The following is a 21,879-nucleotide window of genomic DNA, read 5'->3' as shown; positions in this document are numbered from 1 at the left end:
GAGCTTAATTCATCGAAATTGGATGTTCCCCTATGGAACTGCATACCCTCGACAAACATAGTAGATTATCCTGTGGCAAAGAAAAATTAAAACGAGTGCATGAAAACATAAAACAAAAAATGTTAACTGTTCTTAAAGTTTATTTTATTTACCATTTCTGGAGGGGGGGGGAGGGGGGGGGGGGAAGAGACTAGGAAATAAATGTGGCGAAAAAATCTGAAGGTATGGAAAAGCTTGTTGATGCCACTAACAATGAATTACCCACTACATCACAAAACAAACAGCTTCAGATGCTGACAATTCCGGCTGCACTTAATTGGAGCTCAAAAACTATTAGAAGAGAAGTGTCTTTTAGCAGCATTTTAACACAGAAGATTTGAGTCCTGGAACTACCGAGTTAATAAATATGTTTTATCAGAATAATGAGCAGTACAGCAATTGCCTGGTACGAAAGACGCCGTGAGTATAGGAAGAAACAATACAAAACAAAACAATTGATTTCATATAATCTTCACAGGCTCTACTCAGTTTTTTCAACTGGAATATCCTGACTTAAAAATTGGTTTTTCGAAATTTTGTTCTCCGACATTTAAGTTGCACATTTTGGTTGGCATCAATAGCACACACTTAGTGGCTTACACACAGTACATCAAAATGTTCTACTGATTCATGGAGCTATACAGGAGAGAATTACAAAGACCTTATTTCATGCAATGTTTGTGAAGGAGCAGGAAGAAAATGTATACTGAGGAATTGTGACAAGTGTCCATTAAAAGATAGTATTGTCAGTTTTCTCCACTCAAAATTCGAGGAAAATAATCCAGACATTAAATGAACAAGATTCTATACAGTGCAGTCAGTGGCTTTCAACTGACACAACTGAAATTATACGGTGCTGAAGGTCATTTGGGGACTTCACTGATAAGTTAGTGTGGCAGCTGAACAAGTTAATACCACATTCAAACACAGCAAAGTCACAAACTTTTTTTTTCTCAGTGATGGCTGAGCTGGCCAGTATAAAAATAAATGTAATTTAATGAATCTGTGTTTGCATCAGAAAGAATTTCAGCTCAAAGCACAGAGGTCATTTTTTTTGCAATTAATGATGGTAAAACAGAGTGAGGTATAGGTGGTACTATAAGACACTTAGGTAAGAAGGAAACTCCAGCGATGTCTGGACAGGCAGATAACAACAACAACAATAAATGGACTTCTCAAATTTTTCTAAGCCAATATTACAAATATTAACTTAAATCTTATCTCTAACATAATGTTTGATTCAACTTGCTGGCTTTTGCAGAATAGCATGAAAAACATTCAGATTGCTAACAACAAGAAAGAGTAATGACCCAGAAACAGCCAAATATTATAGAAACTGTTGTGCTACATTAACAAAGGTTAGTAAAAATTCCAGAAGCATGTGCATCATGTCTGAGATTAATACCTCTGATAGCAAAATCAAAACAATTTGGAATATTATTACAAGGGACAACAGGGCAACCAAGAGTAAGGGTGACGGCATCATCATTGAAGCGAATGGAAACTTGATAAACAACAAGTGGAAGTTGAAAACATTTTGAATAATCAGTTTTCAAATGTTGTAGACAAAATAGGCTCTAAATGTTCATTAGAAGAAGCAAGACATTTAATGGAAGAGGCCTTACCCACACCATTTGATACAATCTAAATTCCACCCACCTCTCCTTCTGAAATTAGGAAGATAATAAACTCTCACAAAAATAAAAGCTCACATGGGACTGATGGCATTTCCAGCAAGATAATAAAAGCTTGTTCCAAAGAAATAAGTGGGAGTCTTAGCCACATATGTAATAGCTCTCTAAAGCAGGGTATTTTCCCAGATAGACTTAAGTATGCCATTGTTAAACCACTGCATAAGAAAGGGGATACGTCTAATGTCAACAACTACTGCCCAATCTCTCTTCTGACTGCCTTATACAAAATTCTTGAAAAAGTAATGTATTGTAGAGTAGCTTCACACCTTTGTAAAAATAAAGTTTTGACAAAATGTCAGTTTGGTTTCCAGAAGGGTTTTTCCAACCGAAAATGCTATATATACTTTCACCAATGAAATATTAAATGCTCTGAGTAACCGGAAGTCACCCGTTGGGATTTTTTGTGATCTATCACAAGCTTTTGATTGTGTAAATCATGGAATACTTCTAGATAAGCTCAAGTACTGTGGTATGAATGGGACAGTGCTCAAATGGTTTAAATCATACCTAACTGGAAGAGTGCAGAAAGTTGAAATAAACAGTTCACATAATATGCAAAAAACTGATGATTTCTCAAACTGGGGAACAATCAAGAATGGGGTGCCACAAGGTTCGGTCTTGGGTCCTCTGCTGTTCTTAATATATATTAATGACTTGCCATTCTATATTCACAAAGATGCAAAGCTGGTACTTTTTGCCAATGATACAAGTATAGCTATCACACCCAACAGTCAAGAATCAACTGGTGAAATTGTAAATGATGTTTTTCAGAAAATCATTAAGTGGTTCTCTGCAAATGGGCTCTCATTAAACTTTTACGAAACACAGTATACACAGTTCCACACAGTAAGTGGAATGACACCATTAATAAATATAGACTTCGATCAGAAATCGGTAGCTAAGGTAGAATATTCAAAATTTCTAAGTGTATGCACTGACGAGGGGTTGAACTGGAAAAAACACACTGAGGATCTGCTGAAATGTTTGAGTTCAGCTACTTATGCTATTAGGGTCATTGCAAATTTTGGCGATATACATCTGAGTAAATTAGCTTACAACGCCTATTTTCATTCTCTGCTTCCGTATGGCATCATATTCTGGGGTAACTCATCATTGAGTAAAAGATTGTTCACTGCGCAAAAGCATGTAATCAGAATAATTGCTGGAGCTCATCCAAGATCATTCTGCAGACACTTATATAAAGAGCAGTGTACATGCCTACAACACTAGGAGAAAGGATAATCTTCACTACTCAAGGTTAAATCTAACTTTAGCTCAGAAGGGGGTAAATTATGCTGCCACAAAAGTCTTTGGTCACTTACCTAATAGCAAATCAAAATAATGTCTTAATGGCAACTCCTCCTACTCATTAGATGAATTTTTGGATACAGTAAGTGGGTAATTTCCCAACCCCCCCCCCCCCCCCCCAAAAAAAATAAAAAATAAAAAAATTGAGTGTCATGTAATATTTTGTGTAATGTAATATCTTGTATAGACACCTTTTATTAACCTGACAAGTGGCTCTGAGCACTATGGGACTCAACATCTTAGGTCATAAGTCCCCTAGAACTCAGAACTACAGATCTCACATCCATTTTGCATAACAAGAGGCAAACTTTATTTGCAGAACTAAATGATTTATGTTCTGCGTTTTTATTTATTTATTTATTTATTTTTACAGCTCACATTTTTGCCAAGTTATGGTATTTTCATATGGTTGGTGATATATGCGCCAAAGAGAAAGATCTGCCTATAAAATTTCTATATCCTCATAGTCCATCAGACATTTTTCTGGTCTGAGAGAGAAGATTCATGTGTCCTGCATTCATTACATTTGTGGACACTCTGAACACAGTGAATAGGAGAACTTACAGTTTACTCAAGAATTCATGACATATGTTTATATTCAATTTTCGAAAATATCTATGGCACTTAAAGAACAATGACGTAGATTCTAGAATTATTATTTTTTTAAATAATATTCCCTCAAGCAATATAATCAATCTTGTTTGAACTACTCAATACTGTTCACTCCTCAAGTTTTTAAAGCAAAATGGATGTTGTTAAAGAAAACAATATGTAAATTCAGTACCTTGTAAGAAAGCATGTGAATTTTGTTAAGTAATAAACAGTGAAGGAGTGAAAAACCCATTAATTTTGTTTTTCCATTTGGTTGAGTACTTTGGAATAACAACAACAACAACAACAACAACAACAATAATAATAATAATAATAATAATAATAATAATAATAATGAATTGATAAATAAGGATGATATAAATTAATTTATATATTTGAAAACATTTAGTTCTTCCACCTGACAAGCTACAGTTGTGAAATTCCAAAAACTTTAGCTGCCTGTAAAACACAAACCATTCGGAACAGAGCAAAAATATTTTAGATTCTTACTTAAATCCATAAATGAAACAAATATGCTATAATATACCAAAATCTAAGACCATAGGTACCAAGGTGTGGTTGGAATGACCCACATATAAACTATTCACTGCAGCATGTAAATGGAAATAAATAAATAAAAAATCAGAAATTTGTAACTGTCATACCTGATCTTCCAATTTTCTCACACACTTCTGGCGTCTGCGACTGAAGTCAACAATAGACTCCATCTTTTCAAACTGGGCTTTATGAATGCTGTTGAAATCTGGCATTTTGCGAGCTGAGCCTTTTCCTTTCAATGACGTATCCTTCGAACTGGAAGGAAACTTTTTACTGGATGAAGTTTTCAGAATACTGGCCGGACGCTTCTTGACTGAAGGATGTGGAGCTGTGAATCACAAGATTTTCAGTTCACATTCACTAATTAAGTGTCTTGTGATCATTCTTACATTATTGTTAGTATTTGTAGGCATTTTTCCATCAGTTGCCGGTTTTCAATGCTGTCCATTGTTTGTAGATCAACTATATCCTGTCTTTTACAACCGAATTTTATTTGGTTACTCAACAAATGTGTGAAGCCTCATAGCTTAGACTACTATTCAGTGGTGAACAATACTACTACTACTACTACTACTACTACTACTGCTACTAGTATTCTAGAAGTCTATGCCTCTAGCAATTGAGAGAAACATGTTATGTTAAGAAATAAAACTAATTTGTAACTGCCGAGTAACAATTATTATTCTCTACAAAGGGAACAGAATTTGCAACAGGTTTTACATGATGCAAAGCAATTTTCATCAGAAATAAATTATGTAGAACATGATTCTAATTTTATCCTTAAAAACACATCAGAAACAGACCACATGGATACGATTCTCCCAAACAGAATTTTGCTATATGTGTACAGCACAATTCTGTCTCGATTTTAAAAAGTCAAGTACTTTTTACATGTGTATGAATGTAAGTAAATAAAATTAGTCAGTTAGCTGTACTTCACAAGTCAACCTTTTACATATGCAAATAATAAAAACAAATCAACTAAGACAAGACTATATCAGTGTAAGTGATTAATGATGAGTGTAATGCAAAGTTGGTATTAGCATTTAGTTATCAGAAAAAAATTCAATTCAGGTGTGCAACAATGTCCATAAATAAAAAGTTATATAACTGAATGATGCAATTCTAAGGTAAAATTTGTGTTATGGCTATGTAATGAAAATTTTTATGTTCTCTAATTGACATCTTTACCAATGATCTGACACTGAGCTGAGGACAGTGGGAAGACTTACTTCCTTTGTAGTGGCTGCTTCTCTGTTTACTGTTCACTGAAACTGGAGTTGAAAATTTTGGAGTACCGTCCACAGAGCTAGAAAAAGATGCTGTTTCTACTGCAGCTGCAAACCTAACTGAACGTTTGCGAGGAGGTGTCTGAAGAATGGAATCTTGTTCAGCCACTTCAAATGTACTGTTCAGAATTTCGGCAATATCCCTCCTCATTCTGATCAGTAATTGGCACTAAAAGTTCATCATTTCTTTCTATATTTTCTGTCATATGTGTAGAAGTAGTCCCACATTCTTGTAAAGGCGGTGCAAGATCACTAACCTCTGAAACAGAAAATAAAGGAAACAAATAAAAGTGGCATGAAAAATTACATAAAAATGTAGAAAGAATAATACTGTAGCTTGGACCTGAATGGTTTCTATAATTAACATGTACAATAAAAATACTGGATATATGTGCCCTATCATGGTAGTTAAAATAAGAGTTCCCTGACCATCCAGCATGAGTGTTTATATGCTGCAGATTTATTCTTGTTACTTGTGATGCAATAATATCAGACTGTAGTAAATAATTTGACAAAAGTTCAAACTACATGTTCTGCTACTTGTATTAAAATCTGTGACATTAAACACAGTAAACATTTCCTTGTGTGCAATTAGTGACATTCACATTAAACACATGTTAAATTTGTAAAAAGGAGAAATGAGAAAATTAAATCAGCTGCCGAAATATTCCACTAGTTACTACATTAAAAACAGACCACCTCCTCCATAACTTACCATTTCACACAAACGTCCAACATTATATGAGAACTAATGAGACTAAATGAAACCAACATGCATGTTATTCTGAGGAGATCAGTAGTTCAATTAAAATCTAAAACCTTTATTGTAGCCTCTTTTAATGTATCTTTCATGAGCACTGCATAAGTGCCACAGAGAAAATTGCAAGTCAGTGACATAACATTTTGCTAGTTTCCCTTTGTTGTTGGTATGTGCTTCCCATGAAATGTGATAGTGTCCAGGAGGTAAAAATTATAGTGTGATCTATCAGCATTATATGGTGTAAAAGTGTCAAAATGCCCACCAAATTACAAGTATCGGGATACAAACATTGCAAAGGTATTAATATATTATTTACAGAAACCACAAATGAAGAAGAAAATAAAATTGGGCAAAAATCAAATCTCCTTATGAACCAGACATTTGACTTCACCATCGGACTCAATTTTCATTTTATGCTTACGGAATTCAACAGTTTTTGGGTCTGTAATAATTAAGTTCGGGCTGGAATGAGATTTTCAGTCTGCAGCAGAGTGTGCGCTGATATGAAACTTCCTGGCAGACTAAAGCTGTGTGCCGAACCGAGACTGGAACTTAGGATCTTTGCCTTTCGCGGGCAAGTGGTCTACCATCTGAGCTAGCCAAGCACGACTCACGGCCCATCCTCACAGCTTTAATTCTGCCAGTACCTTGTCTCCTACCTTCCAAACTTCACCAGTTCTGCAAGTCTCACAAGAGAGCTTCTGTGAAATTTGGCAGGTAGCAGATGAGGTACTGGTAGAATTAGAAGCTGTGAGGATGGGGTCGTGAGTCGTGCTTGGGTAGCTCAGATGTAGGTAATAGAGCACTTGCCCGCGAAAGGCAAAGGTCCAGAGTTCGAGTCTCGGACTGCTCGGTCCGGCACACAGTTTTAATCTGCTAGGAAGTATCAACTTTGAGCTGCTTATGCTCAAATAATCTGTCCTACCATTTCTAGAAATTTACGATGATGTCTCTGAATATGGGTGCGATTACATTCTAACAAAAAATGAAAAGTGAACACCAATTACAATGAGAGCAGGAACGTGAAATATTTGTTGGTTTACAAAGCATTCACAGTGTAAAAACCAGTAAAGTATGGGCAATAAACAAGGGAGAAGAATATTATAACAGATGTAAATCACAATGCTAACAATAAGGCAATTATATAAACACATAGGGCACAGGCTTCTGCTGATATGCCAATTCAATTAAAATACTTTTGCCCATACTGTCATGTCACAACATAAAATTCTTATCACAATAAAGTGAATTGATGTATCAGCATTATTTTAGCAGACTTCTTCAGGGATAGACTTGTTGGAAATATGTACTTCTGTATATTGCATCAATACTGTTGTCATACCACCACCATCACCACCACCACCACCACCACCACCACCACCACCAAAATTCAGTCTTTTTTGGCTCTAAAATATATTTTTTCCATTGTAGAACAGAGAGAGGGGGCTTATGGCAGAATATTTGTGACACTCAGGAGAAAGATGACTCTGTAATGCCAAGCACCAACCAGTGAGACAATGGCTGTCAGACTTGGTGTGGATTTTTTACACCTGTCCAGAAAATGAAACTACTGGTAAAGATACTAAAGCACTACTTTGAGCCATATCATTTCCTTTGTTGTTTTGTGGACATCACATATGAAGTCTAGGATTATGAACCTCCATCAAGATGATAAATGCACAGAGACTTCATGTATTCCCTCCGAATAAAGCCCTACTACAGTCCTGAGGAGCAGATCAATGATAGTGAAGTTTCTACGGGACAGGTTACCTTCAACGCTCGTCTCAGTGAATAGGATCTGCAAGGACTGCAATACAAAGGACCGATGACAAAATCTAGATCCAGAGTGCTGTAGTCAGCTGCAATGTATACTTCTGAAACATGGGGGTCACTGATCAGGAGAGGGAGCAATGCCGAGAGTTGGGCTGCATGTAGTGCCACACAGTGGTTGGAATTGTCAACTGGTGTGCTGTGCATGGACAGTTTGAACTCAACCACCAGCAATAATTTGTTATTTAGTATTTATCATTTCTGTAAGATTTTAGAAATTTCTTGATTTGTCTAAATTGCAGCATCCATTCAGGAAGCAAGTTATGTTCTGGCAGTATACTGGGACTCATAGTAAACTTTACAGACAACCCTGCTTTTGAATTTAGACTTTATTGTCGATACACTGTGTTAAGAAATGGAAGGGGGGGGGGGGGGGGGGGGGGGGGGGAAGGAGACACTCTACATTGGTGCATATTTGGTGCTCTATGCACTTCAGAAATTTGAAGTTTATTTAGGGGTGACCATTTCTGTGCAGCACTATGGTTTTTTGAGTTGGACAACATCATTGTAGGAGGTTAAATCCATTTTCATCCATCTCAATACAGATGGCACAGATACATTTTATGTTGACAAATTAAACTAACTTAAAATATTACTGTGAAAGTACACATATAATGAATAAAATTTAAAGTAACATATTTTTGAGTCTGTATGTCAGAAATATTTTTATACTTTAAAGAGAAGTGCATGACAAGATGTAAAAAACCTATCTCTCAGCTTCTTAGTTTTAATGACGTTCAAGGAGACTTATGACACTAAATGAGGAGAGCTATTACCCAAGTTTATTGGCTTGTTTACATTGTGTTGTTTATTATGAAAAGTTCTGAACAGTTACAAAGCAACAAAGACTGGGATTATAACAGGATGACAGAGTGAAAACTCATTTGTGGAAGCGATGCCTCAGTTTCTTTGAAATGTGATAGAGACGTCATAAAACCTGTGTAAAAAATGTGAAAAGAGGTATATCGTACACTGACTACAAGTGCTGGTGCAACGGCAAACATAAAAGTGACTCAGAAATATATAAAAGATGAACACAAGTGGATATGCAGTCACTGCGTAGCAAGTGCCACAAAAAATGATATAATGAACACACTAATTCCAAAAGAAAACAATAATGTGTATGGTAACAGATGATTTAGAGACAGTGAATTCAAAATATCAAGAACTTGTGAGGAAGTCAAGAGCCGGATATGAAATATAAAGCACTCTCAGGAACATTGCTTAGCATGAGACAACTTTGTTACTAACCAGTCATTCTGTACAGGAAACATGGTGTGTACCAAACAAAATGTGCAAATAACCTCCAACATGATAAGTACAGCCCCAAAAATAGTGCTGTCAAATTTTCAGCACTACACACTAACTGTGGTAATAAAACCAATGTAGACAAACAGAAAAGCAACAACAAAAATTCTGAAAATAAAATTCTGAAATGAGCTTCCTGATGTGAAGATGCACTAAAGGACTACTCCTGTAAGCTGACAGTCATGAGAAAGACTTCTCCACAGGTTTTAGAGAGAGAGCAGACATTCAAAACATTAGATTTTCATGAACATAAAACCAGATGTCAAGGTAAATGAAGTGGTAGAAATATGCCTGCCGCAGCCTTCGTCAAATCTCACCCATCCAGTGCTAACTTGGTAGTCCTACGGCACAGCCAGTGCTTCGTTCCCCCTCACATGCTTTCTTCACCTGTCTTCCTCCTAGCATACAAACTACATATCCCACCCATTGGATTCTTTTGCTCTTCAGCTTCTGCAGTATTTTCGGTTGTTGCATCAAGAGGTAGATTTCCTTATTCTTTCTCCTTCTTAATTCTCCTTTATAGAAGATTGGTCTGCATATCTTCCCCATTTTCTTTCAAATATTGATGGTTTATCCGATTCTTGTTTAGTCATGCTCCAGGTTTCTGAACTGTACACGACTCCTGGGCATATTAATGTATCATATTTTCATATTAGTATTTGCAGAAGTGTCTCACTGAGCACACCAATATCACAAGTATTTGAAGAGACAAACTCTCTTGAATGTAATGCCATCTATCTTAAGAAATTATTGATGCTCGTTTTCTTCCTAAACACATGAGCTCTGTTTTGCCCTGATTCACCTTTAGCCCAACCTCCTGTGCTTAGTTTTACATTTTCTAATACATTTCCCTAACTCATTGTGGCATCACAAGCACAGCATGCACCACCAGGCAGCACCACAAGCATCATCATTAGTTTGACAAGCCACTGCAGAGAAGGCACGCAGCCCAGCGACTTATGCACCAAGAAGTCTCTCAGCACTAGCGCCACCAGAGAAGTGATATGCACCAGCACCACAGCGGAGCGGGCAGTTACAAGTCAGTTCGACTATCAAGAAGACTGCCTGCTGCTTGTGTACTTTGCGACTCATCTGCTTCTAGCAAGTCCACACCCACCTGACTTCAGTGAATATTTAGTGTGACAAGAACTGTTTATTATCAAGCCTTAGCTTCTGGAATAGTAGTTGAAATTCAATATCTACTGTCGGTGCCAATTTGTATTCGCAAATAAATGCGAGCGTTCTTGTCACTAATCATTATCACTGTTCTCCTCATTCTCCTCTCACAGCAATTCCCTCAGTGCACTATAAGTAGTTGTGGGTGGTGACAAGTAAAATCTCCTCCTGTGGTTGTATCAAAAGTAAAGTATACAAGCTGGTGCCGAGAAAGGAATGGATTTGCACAAGTTACATGATTAGTTTCTGGTTTTGTCCACCAACCCACCCTTATTACTTGTTATTTCCTTTTATATGTCTAGTGTGTGGACTTTTGACGCAGGACAGACACTACTACAGAGACAAGTGTGTTATTTCGTGTGCAGTGTCCAACCCAAATTCGTTACAGGCATGGCTTCTTCATCACAAGACATTTGTCCAATGTGTGTTATTCAGTTACAGGTTGGGCAAATCAAGCAGTTGCTGCACGCTGTCACGCAGCTAACACAACAGCAGAATCTACAAGTGACATAGCCGTCTCAGCTGCAGCCTCCATCAGCCATTCCACCATTCTGCAGTTTCAGCAAATTGCACAAGGACTGGTCAGAATACTTAGTTCAACTGTGAATCATATGGAGGTACATCAACTGTGGCATACAAACAACAAAGCATTTTTTCTTTCCATAGTGGACACAGAAGTTTACAGGCTCACAATGACATTGTTTCCTGACAAACAACCAGAATGGTTAGTTTTTGAAACTTTAGTTAGCAAGTTAACAACTTACTATGATGAACCAACACTCGTGCCTGCTGCAAGGTTCAAGTTTTTCCACCTTCAGTAGGCAGAAGGTTAAACTCAAACAGTGGATCACTGAATTACAGGGTTTAACTAGGCACTTCAAATTTTTGTGTTGTCATGGACAATCATACAGTGATGTCATGTTGCATGACACTATAACTCAAAATATTTGTGACAATAGAATTTGTGCTGCTATTTTGAAATAACCTGATCTTTCTTTAGATGTAGTGTTACAATTAACTAAGGCTCAGGACATTAAGTGTGATATGGAGATGTCAAATATTAACTAATTCCATAGTGTTAGTGTTAGTAATGCTATAGAATGTAAACAGTCCTAAACAGTCCTGTGCCCATTCTACCTGTGTAAAAAAGCATGTGACGTCACATACAGAGATTAACAGTGACATGCCGCACTAACATAACACTCGTAGACGGAAAAACATTACAAAGTCTTGAGCAAAGTGCTTTAGTCGCCGTCAGCGTGCTCAGTGCCCAAGTTGCGATACTATCTGCCATATTTGTAAGACAAAAGGTCATGTTCTGTCAGTGTGAATGAAAAAGCTGCATGGACAGAAAATTCCAAGCAACAGGCCACTAAACAAGTTAAAATTCTTAACATTGTCATGGTGCAGCCATCCACGGAACAGTGTGAACCATTTGCTGCAGTAAATGTTGTGAAAGGTTGCCTCAGAACAAAACACTGCGAACACCAGTCAGGTGATTTTCATGTACCAAACAAGTCACGCCGACACAAACACAGATCCACTACTAAATCTTTGTCCACTTCACCTGTTACATATTGTAGTAGCTCACGGCAATGGATAGGAAGTGACAGTTCTCTCTTGAATATGGAATGTAGTTGGACAAGGTGTTTGTTACATTGACAGTAGCTAAGAAAGCTGTCAAATTGCAACTGGACACTGGTGCTTCAGTTACACTTCTGAACAAACTTAGGTTCACCAGCTGTGCTCGTGTTAGGTTATAACGAACAAGAAATTCTAGTTTTAGGAACTTTCCGCATGCCAGTTACGTTTCAGGTGTAATGAAGACAGCTGTATTCACAGTGATTTCTGCCAAGTCTTTGCAGAATTATTTTGGCTTAGATTCTTTTGACATTTTTGGATTGTCAGTCTATAAATCAGTGCTGCAAATTTCACCAGGTCTGCCTACAAACAAGCTTCAAGACAGAACTTTTTAGCAATAGTCTCGGCTGTGCGCACAATTTTTTAGTGAGCTAGGCAAGTGCCCATGGCCATTAGGGAACAGGCCGATGAACAATTACGACGATGGGAAGCTGATGGGATCATGAGGCCAATCAGTGCAAGTCAGTGGCCTAACCTATTATTCATCCTTCACAAACCCTCAGGAAATCTTCGGCTTTGTGTTTATTTTAAGTGGAGTGAACTCTCAGACAGTGACAGACACGTACCCTTTGTCTCACCCAGAGGAACTGGTCGACAGACTATGAGAGGGACCTTGCGGGCTGAACTCTTGCGAGGTCGTTGGCATCGCACCCTGCTTCATACGCTGTGCCCACCAACGAGAAGTACCACTTAGTACAAAGATTCTCACTTTCAGATCCAAGATCCAGGGCGCAGTACTATTCAGGGCCTTCCAGCCTGGACAGTGATGGCAAAGGGGGACCGTTTCATGTGCCACTGGACAACAAGTTCTTAGTTTCTCCCATTAGTGTCACTGCTCAAAAGACACCAAAACCAGGTTCAGTCTTTGACATTTCATGATTCAATCACTGTGTTTCGATTTACTGATTCAGCATGCAATTAGGCGCCAGGGTCGTAGCTGTCTGCTATGGACCAGATGGACCGAGGCGCTTCCCATGGAGGTGGGCATGCCCTCATTCCTGATACCATCATCACAGCAGCCCATTTCACAGCGCGTGAAGCCTCTGCGCTTTGTTGCCTTCCTCTCGAGGGGTGTCCTCCATCATTCGAGACTATGGCCCTGGATGTAGGAGGGCACCCTCCCTGCGGTTTGTCAGGCGTTCATGTGGGTGCTCAGGGCGAGGCAGATGGGAGCCTGTCACCAACTTCAGTTCCAGTTCCCGTACCATCTGCTGCACCTGCACCCAGGCCTCACCCTTTCCGTCAGTTCCACTGCATATGTGACCAGGGCCAGGAGATTTGAGGGGGAGCATTGAGGTGTCGTAAGAACAGCATGCACCGCCAAGCAGCAGCACAGGCGCCGAGTTTGGTGACACCCCACTCCAGAGGTGGTGTACAGCCCAATGATTGTTGCCCCAAGAAGTCGCAGCAGTGGCACTGCCAGAGAAATGATATGCACCAGCGCCACAGCAAAGCAGCCAATTACAAGTCAGCTCGACTACTGAGAAAATCGCCTTCTACTTGTGTAGTTCCTGCAGCATCATTCGCTTCTAGGGAGTCCATACCAGCCCGTCTTGAATGAACATTCTTGTGGGACAAGAGCTGTTTACCATCTAGCCTTAGCTTCTGGAATAGTAGTTGAACTTAAAGATCTGCTGCCTCGGCCGATTTGTACAAAGTAGAGTATTTGTCGATAAATGTGTGTGTTCTTGTCACTAACTACTATCAGTGTATAGCACTGGTCCACTAAAGTGTAATCTGTCTGATTGGCAGTTCTTCCATTTGGGGAGCACCAGGTTCCTTTATGAATTCTCTTGTGTTTGAAGTTAAGTCAAACTTACTTCAGGTTCTTTCCGATAGCTAAGTTGATCATCCTCTGACCATTCTCACTGGTCTTGTCGTACAAACTGCCTTTCTACAGTTGGTACATAGAGTAGTTCTTTTAATCCTTTTCCATTAAAACCTCCAGGAGCTATCTTGATATTTCTAGTTGATGTGCTCTCAATTGTTTGTTCTAGTTGGTAATAAAGTGTGATGTCTGACACTGTTTCCAAGAACTATGTAGGATATTCTCTTGTCAACAGCTTTTAAGTCTTTAATCAGATTTGCTACTTTGTTATGTATTACAAAACCAGCTCTGAAGTTATATTTATCTTCACATTCTCCATAAAATATTATATCTTCATCTTCTTTGGCAATACCCTCACCCAACCATCTCATCTCTTATACTGCCACCAAGACCAGTTTATTTCCCATTTCTGGGACCATAGTCTGGATGATTCCTGGTCTATACAGACTTTGAATACTCCAAGATCCAAAATTAAAATTTCCAAATCATAGGCCATTTTTCCTTATCACTTTTCATCTTCCATTGTATCCAACTGTGCCCAAGGCAAATTTGTGTCAAGTAACAAAGACCTTTTTATGGGGATGGGCTGTCAGCCCAATGCCCAACCCCCTCTTTCATTCAGGCTTGGGACCAGTAGTGCCTGTTGCAAGGCAACTGACATATTGTCAAAGCTATTTAATATAAATATTGTCATCACAACTGTGCCAGTGCAAGATGATCTGCTACAGTGGTCGTGTCTTAAAGAAGAACAATTCTACAGTTCTGAGCAAAAATAATTGTGTGACAAATTTAACTATGTATGCTTGCTAGACTCAAGTAAACTGAACTGTGACGAACACAGCGCATTTACACAGAACAGGAAAGGCCAATCTAGTTTCCCATTAAGTAACTGTGCGACAATTTCCTCGAAGAGGAGGATCCTATTGTCCTACATTACAATCATGTGACTTTTGTTACAATAAAGGACCATCACAGTAGGGTCCAGGGATGTAGTTCAAATGTGCCTGAGACCTGTTTACTTGAAGAAATGACATGCTGTGAAATAAATGACCAATTACTGAAAAACTCTACTGGTACTACAGACCCAGTTAATGCTATAGGTTATTGTAAAAAATGTAATATAAATAAATGTGATTCATGCAAAGTATTAAATAAACAAGAAGCACCCTTAATAATGATGTATTTAAACGTTAAATATCTCGTACACAAACTGGATTTACTGTAAATATTCATCTGTTGGTAATAACTAGACATCAGTGAAATAGTACCATATTTACCTCAGAATAAAAGGACCCTGAATGTAAGATGACCCCTTTTTTCAAGAGGCACCTTGAGAAAAAATTATTTTTAACATATTCTGACAAATTAAAATTACAAACTTTTTATTAATGTAAGGAATCTGCCTCAAAATTAACATGACACCTATTTTAAATTCATGCAATTTATTGACTATCTACATTTTGATAAACAAAGAGAAATAAAATAAAAGAGAAATTGTTCACATTAATTTTTATCTTAACTGCCCTTCTTGTTTACTTAATGTGTTATCTGTGGCATCACCATTTTTAATCGTCATAATGTTCATGATCATTATCATCCTAACAGCACAGCTGCGAAACGTATGGGCACTATTTTCACTGTCAGAAATCATTGTCTGTTTCTTCCAAGCCAAGCATGTTGTGATTTCTGAGGTTGTGGTTACAGTGGGCCCTAAGACCCCCCCCCCCCCCCCCCCCCCCCTCCTGCTGGAGCCAACTCAAATACAGGTATTCCTTGTTAAGCCCTACCCTCCAGAATTGTTCAAACTAAATTTTTGCAGAATCTAAATAGCCACAGCTTCATCTGACAATGTACGACAACCAAAACAATGCTAAAACGTTGGCCTCAGCAGCAATACTCTAACACTTTGAAGACCGGCAGCTTAGACACACTCTTGGTCCAGTGGACCGGCCATTTTTAGCATTTTTTTGAAATGTCGCTGGCAAGTTTCTATTTAAGATATCTTGAAACAAAAAACATATTATGAAAGAACAGTCTTTAAGGTTTATTTTAATTATATTGGTTGATGATAAAATTAATAACAACAAATACAAAATGTATGATTTCGGTTTCACAAAAAAGTGTGTTTTTTAGTTTTGTGTAAATTTACAGGTAATTAGCTTCAGTGTAGAAGATTTTGAAGCATTCTGGCAACCAGAGTGATACATTGCAGTCTGGACATCACCAGCTAGTTTCCTTCCTAGCTGATTTACCACTAGATTTTTTCGTTTTCTCAGAGCAAACTTTACACACTGTAGTTGGATGCTCCTTCTTCTCACTGGCTGGAATTTTTTCTGCAAAGTGTTGTCCTAGAAGTCTGTTGCTGTGAGTTTCACTAGGTACATTGTCTAGTGCCAAATTTGTACAGCTCTTTCTTTGAGCAGGAGTCCTGGCGTCCCAGTATAAGACAAATGCACATGTTGTAGCCATCTAAGAACATAACCAGTTTTGGAATCACACACAATAAACATCTTGCGTCCACAATTGTTAGGTTTATTTTTTATGTAAACCCGAAATACCACTCTTCCATTAAAATCACACATGCCATCATGAATAGTGAGGTTTTCTGATGGGTAGAATGACTTTTGTGATTCTAATAAAAAATGATCCAGGATTGGCCTGATTTTATGCATGTAGTCATGCTGCGGTTGACTTTTCGGAATGTAAGTTACATTGTCATCCTAATGCAGGTTTGATAATATTGCTCTGAATCTGTTTCTGGCCATAACAGAACCAGGGAAAGGGGTTGAAATATAATTGTAGGTAGAACAGTAATCTGTCAGTTTTGGTTTTTTCACAATACACATATGTATAAATATGCCAGAAAACAAATCCATTTCATGTAGCTTTACTCCCACCAACAAAGATCCAGGCAATCACAGAGGGTGAGATTATGGGTGGTTGGGAGCTCCTATGTTAGGTGCATTATGGGGGCTCTTAGGGATTGGCAGACAAGAAGGGTAAGAAAATCAATGTGCACTCCATGTGCATACCGGGTGGAGTCACTCCGGATGCGGAAAGGGTCCTACTGGATGCCACGAAGAGCACAGAGTGCAGCCAACTCACGTAGGTAGCAATGATGTGTGTCACTTTGGATCAGAAGAGATTCTCTCTGGTTTCGAGGGGCTAATAAAAGTGGTAAGGGCTGCCAGTCACGTTTGCAAGATGAAAGCACAGCTGACCATTTGCAGCATAGTCAACAGGGCCGATTGCGGACCTCTGGTACAGAGCCGAGTGAAGGGTCTGAATCAGAGGCTCAGACGGTTCTACGACCGTGTAGGCTGTAGATTCCTCGACTTGCACCAAAGAGTGGTTGGGTTTCGGGTTCTGCTGAATAGGTCAGGCGTTCACCATATGCAGGAGGCGGCTACACGAGTAGTAGGGGCTGTGTGGCATGGACTGGCCGGTTTTTTGGGTAGATGATCTCGGGAAAACTCAAGGAGGGCTTCAGTCACAAAGGGTGCAGGCTGAACACAGGAAGAACGTAGATACAGGAACCATTGGTGTAACAGTTGTAAAGTGCATTAGCTGTGTTTGGAAAGTACCAGAGCTCCAAGCGCTAAGAGAAAGCACTGATGTTCAAATCATTATAGGCACTGAAAGCTGGCTAAAGCCGGATATAGGTATGTTCAGCCAAAATTTTTTGAAGAACCTAACAGTGTTCCAAAAGGATAGGCTAAACACAGTTGGCGATGGCGTGTTTGTTGCTGTTAGAAGAAGTTCAACTTGTTGCAAAATTGAAGCAGATACTTCCTGTGAGTTAGTATGGACAGAGCTCATTGTTGGCAACCGGAATAAAATAATAATTGGATCCTTTTACCGACCTCCCAATTCAGATGATACAGTTGCTGAAAGGTTTAAAGAAAACTTGAGTTTGATTTCAAACACGTACCCGAATCGTACGATAATAGTTGGTGGTGAGTTTAATTTACCCTCAATGTGTTGGCGAAAATACATGTATAATTCTGGAGGTACGCATAAAATATCATCCGAAATTGTGCTAAATGCATTCTCTGAAAATTATTTCGAGCAGTTAGTTCATGAGCCCATACGAATAGTAAATGGTTGTGAAAACACTTCACCTCTTAGCAACAAATAATCCTGATTTAATAACGAGCATCAAAACCAATTCAGGGACTAATGAACACAGCGTTGTTGTAGCAAGATTGAATATTGTAATCCCCAAATCCTCAAAAAATAAGCGAAAAATATACCTCTTCAAAAATGCAGATAAAAATTCAATTGACGCCTTCCTGAGAGACTATCTCCACTCATTCCAAATTAATAATATAAATGTAGACCAGATGTGGCTTAAATTCAAAGAAATAGTATCAGCAGCAATTGAGAGATTTATACCAAATAAATTAACAAATGACGGAGCTGATCCTCCTTGGTACACAAAACGGGTTAGAACACTGTTGCAGAAACAACGAAACAAACATGCCAAATTTAAACACATGCAAAATCCCGAGATTGGCGATCTTTTACAAAAGCTAGAAATTTAGCAGACTTCAATGCATGATGCTTACAACAGTTTCCACAACAAAACTTTGTCTCGAAACCTGGCAGAAAATCCAAAGAGATTCTGGTCGTATGTGAAGTATATTAGTGGCAAGAAACAATCAATGCCTTCTCTGCATGATAGCAATGGAGATACTATTGAAGACAGTGCTGCCAAAGCAGAGTCACTAAACACAGCCTTCCGAAATGCCTTCACAAAAGAAGACGAAGTAAATATTCCAGAATTCGAATTGAGAACAGCTGCAAACATGAGTAATATAGAAGTAAATATCCTCGGAGTAGTGAAGCAACTTAAATCACTTAATAAAAGCAAGTCTTCTGGTCCAGACTGTATACCAATTAGGTTCCTTTCGGAGTATGCTGATGCATTAGCTCCATGCTTAACAATCATATACAACCATTCACTTGAAAGATCCGTACCCAAAGACTGAAAAGTTGCACAGGTCACACAGCTTGATAATAAATTCAACTGGGAAAAGCGCACCACAGAACTGCTGAAGCGTCTTAACAAATCTCTATTTGCAATGCGAATTGTGTCAGACATGGGGGATAGAAAAATGAAAAAATCTGGCATACTATGCTCACTTTCATTCCATAGCGTCATATGGGATTATTTTTTGGGGCAATTCATCAAGCCAAGCTAAAGTTTTCCGTGCACAGAAACATGCAGTAAGAGTTATATGTGGTGTGAACTCAAGAACATCCTGCAGAAGCCTGTTTAGGGAACTAGGGATACTAACTACTGCTTCCCAATATATTTATCACTAAAAGTATATAACTTTTTATAAATACATAAAAAAAACTTTTTTATTTTAAATTCAGTGCATTAGTATTTGTAAAATGATTCTTCCATATAGTGTTCATAAAAAAAATGATGATCATTCCACTAGGGACCTGTGGAATGGCACATTACCTTATTTGTTTGAGTTGTAAATATTTGTCATGTATTGTTGTTTTTCTGACATGTTCTGCATCCTGGAGGACCTCCTCACTACAGATCAATTGGAATGAAAGTAAATCCAATCTAATCTCTAAAACCAATATTCAAGAAAGGTAGGAGGAGTAATCCACTAAATTACTGGCCCATATCGTTAACGTTGATATGCAGCAGTATTTTGGAACATATATTGTGTTCAAACATTAAGAATTACCTCGTAGAAAACGGTCTATTGACACACAGTCAACATGGGTTTAGAAAACATCGTTCCTGTGAAACACAACTAGCTCTTTATTCACATGAAGTGTTGAGTGCTATTGACAAGGGATTTCAGTTCGATTCCGTATTTCTGGATTTCCGGTAGGCTTTTGACACTGTACAACACAAGCAGCTCGTAGTGAAATTACGTGCTTATGGAATATTGTCTCAGTTATGTGACTGGATTTGTGATTTCCTGTCAGAGTGGTCACAGTTCACAGCAATTGACGGAAAGTCATCGAGTAAAACAGAAGTGATTTCTGACGTTCCCTAAAGTAGTGTTATAGGTCCTTTGCTGTTCCTTATCTATATGAACGATTTGGGAGACAATATGAGCAGCTGTCTTCGCTTGTTTGCAGATGATGCTGTCGTTTATCGACTAATAAAGTCATCAGAAGATCAAAACAAAACTGAAAAATGATAAAGAAAAGATATCTGAATGGTGCAAAAAGTGGCAGTTGACCCTAAATAACGAAAAGTGTGAGGTCATCCACATGACTGCTAAAAGGAACTCGTTAAACTTAGGTTACACAATAAATCAGTCTAATCTAAAAGCCGTAAATTCAACTAAATACCTAGGTATTACAATTACGAGCAACTTAAATTAGAAGAAACACATAGAAAATAATGTGGGGAAGGCTAACCAAACACTGCATTTTATTGGAAGGACACTTAGAAAATTTAACAGACCTACTAAGGCGACTGCATACACTACGCGTGTCCGTCCTCTTTTAGAATACTGCTGCGCAGTGTGGGATCCTTACCGTATAGGACTGATGGAGTACATTGAAAAAGTTCAAAGATCAGCATGTTTTGTATTATCGCGAAATATGGGAGAGTGTCACAGAAATGATACAGGATTTGGGCTGGACATCATTAAAAGGAAGGCGTTTTCCATTGTGGCGGAATCTTCTCACGAAATTCGAATCACCAACTTTCTCCTCCGAATGCGAAAATATTTTGTTGACGCCGACCTACATAGGGAAGAACAATCACCACAATAAAATAAGGGAAATCAGAGAGAGCTCCTACAGAAAGATATAGGTGTTCATTCTTTCTGCGCGCTATACAAGATTGGAATAACAGAGAATTGTGAAGGTGGTTCAATGAACCCTCTACCAGGCACTTAAATGTGATTTGCAGAGTATCCATGTAGATGTAGAATTACAAAAGCTTGATAATAAATTCAACTGGGAAAAGCGCACCACAGAACTGCTGAAGCGTCTTAACAAATCTCTATTTGCAATGCGAATTGTGTCAGACATGGGGGATAGAAAAATGAAAAAGCTGGCATACTATGCTCACTTTCATTCCATAGCGTCATATGGGATTATTTTTTGGGGCAATTCATCAAGCTTTACCCTGGTAGCTGCTTTGAGTTTGCCATAAACAAATTTTGCCTATCTGTTTGTTTCCGATTTTGTGTGTTTCATTATGGAATCGGGGAAAAAGATCGAAAACACATTGAGAGAAGTGGAATTCTCATGAACAGCTGCCATTACTCCACTTTTCTCTAAAAATTGTGGCACAGTAGGCTGATCGTCAGCAAATTTCCAGCCTAATTCAGCATCAGTAGTTTTTTTCTGTGAAATTTGTTGCCTATTTGTTGGAGGTACAGAGAGCTGTGTTGCAGAGGATGTACTTTGTTCAGTAAACATCGGCTGCACAGATGCAGGCTCATCAGATTGCTCTGCAAGATAGATGAGACGAACAGAAATAAATTTTAAGCTAACTGAAGCAACTCGAGCAATATAAGTCGTAATAATAATACTGAGGGAAAACTGCACTAGATGGCTCGTTACCTGTATCTGAATCCTATTCATTCTCTTCACATTCAGACATTTCCCATTCAGAACCAGAATCGCCAAATTCTTCTACTAAGGCTTCTAAAACTTTTTTCCCACTCAGAAAACGTGACATATTTGAGAGAAAAATTAACAAGAAACGACAAACAGTAACAAGAATGTTTGAAACTCACGGCTGCACCAATGTACAATGGCGCAGCGTGTCACGGCAGCTGCTATGTGTGTCTTGCCGTTTGTTTTGACGTAGTTGATCTCACCATATTTGGTAACTAAAACAGGTGTAAATTCAAATAGTAC

At 38.4% G+C, this 21,879-nt stretch overlaps 1 protein-coding gene across 9 annotated transcripts in view; it reads right to left on the bottom strand.

Annotated features, from left to right (window-relative positions):
* Window positions 1–5,457: 5,457 nt before the first annotated feature.
* Window positions 5,458–21,879, bottom strand: part of LOC126184082 (zonadhesin-like) — a 127,497-nt gene continuing 111,075 nt past the window's right edge. For all 9 annotated transcript variants that reach the window (XM_049926503.1, XM_049926496.1, XM_049926441.1 and 6 more), the window contains one exon: window positions 5,458–5,738. In XM_049926503.1, coding sequence (XP_049782460.1) covers window positions 5,590–5,738 — 149 coding nt within the window. In that variant the 3' untranslated portion in view covers window positions 5,458–5,589. The remainder of the gene's footprint in view (window positions 5,739–21,879) is intronic.

This window comes from Schistocerca cancellata, chromosome 1 (assembly GCF_023864275.1).
Source record: "Schistocerca cancellata isolate TAMUIC-IGC-003103 chromosome 1, iqSchCanc2.1, whole genome shotgun sequence".
NCBI lineage: Eukaryota > Metazoa > Arthropoda > Insecta > Orthoptera > Acrididae > Schistocerca > Schistocerca cancellata.
The sequence above is the reverse complement of the archived record's forward strand: the minus strand, read 5'-3'. Positions and strand labels throughout refer to the sequence as shown.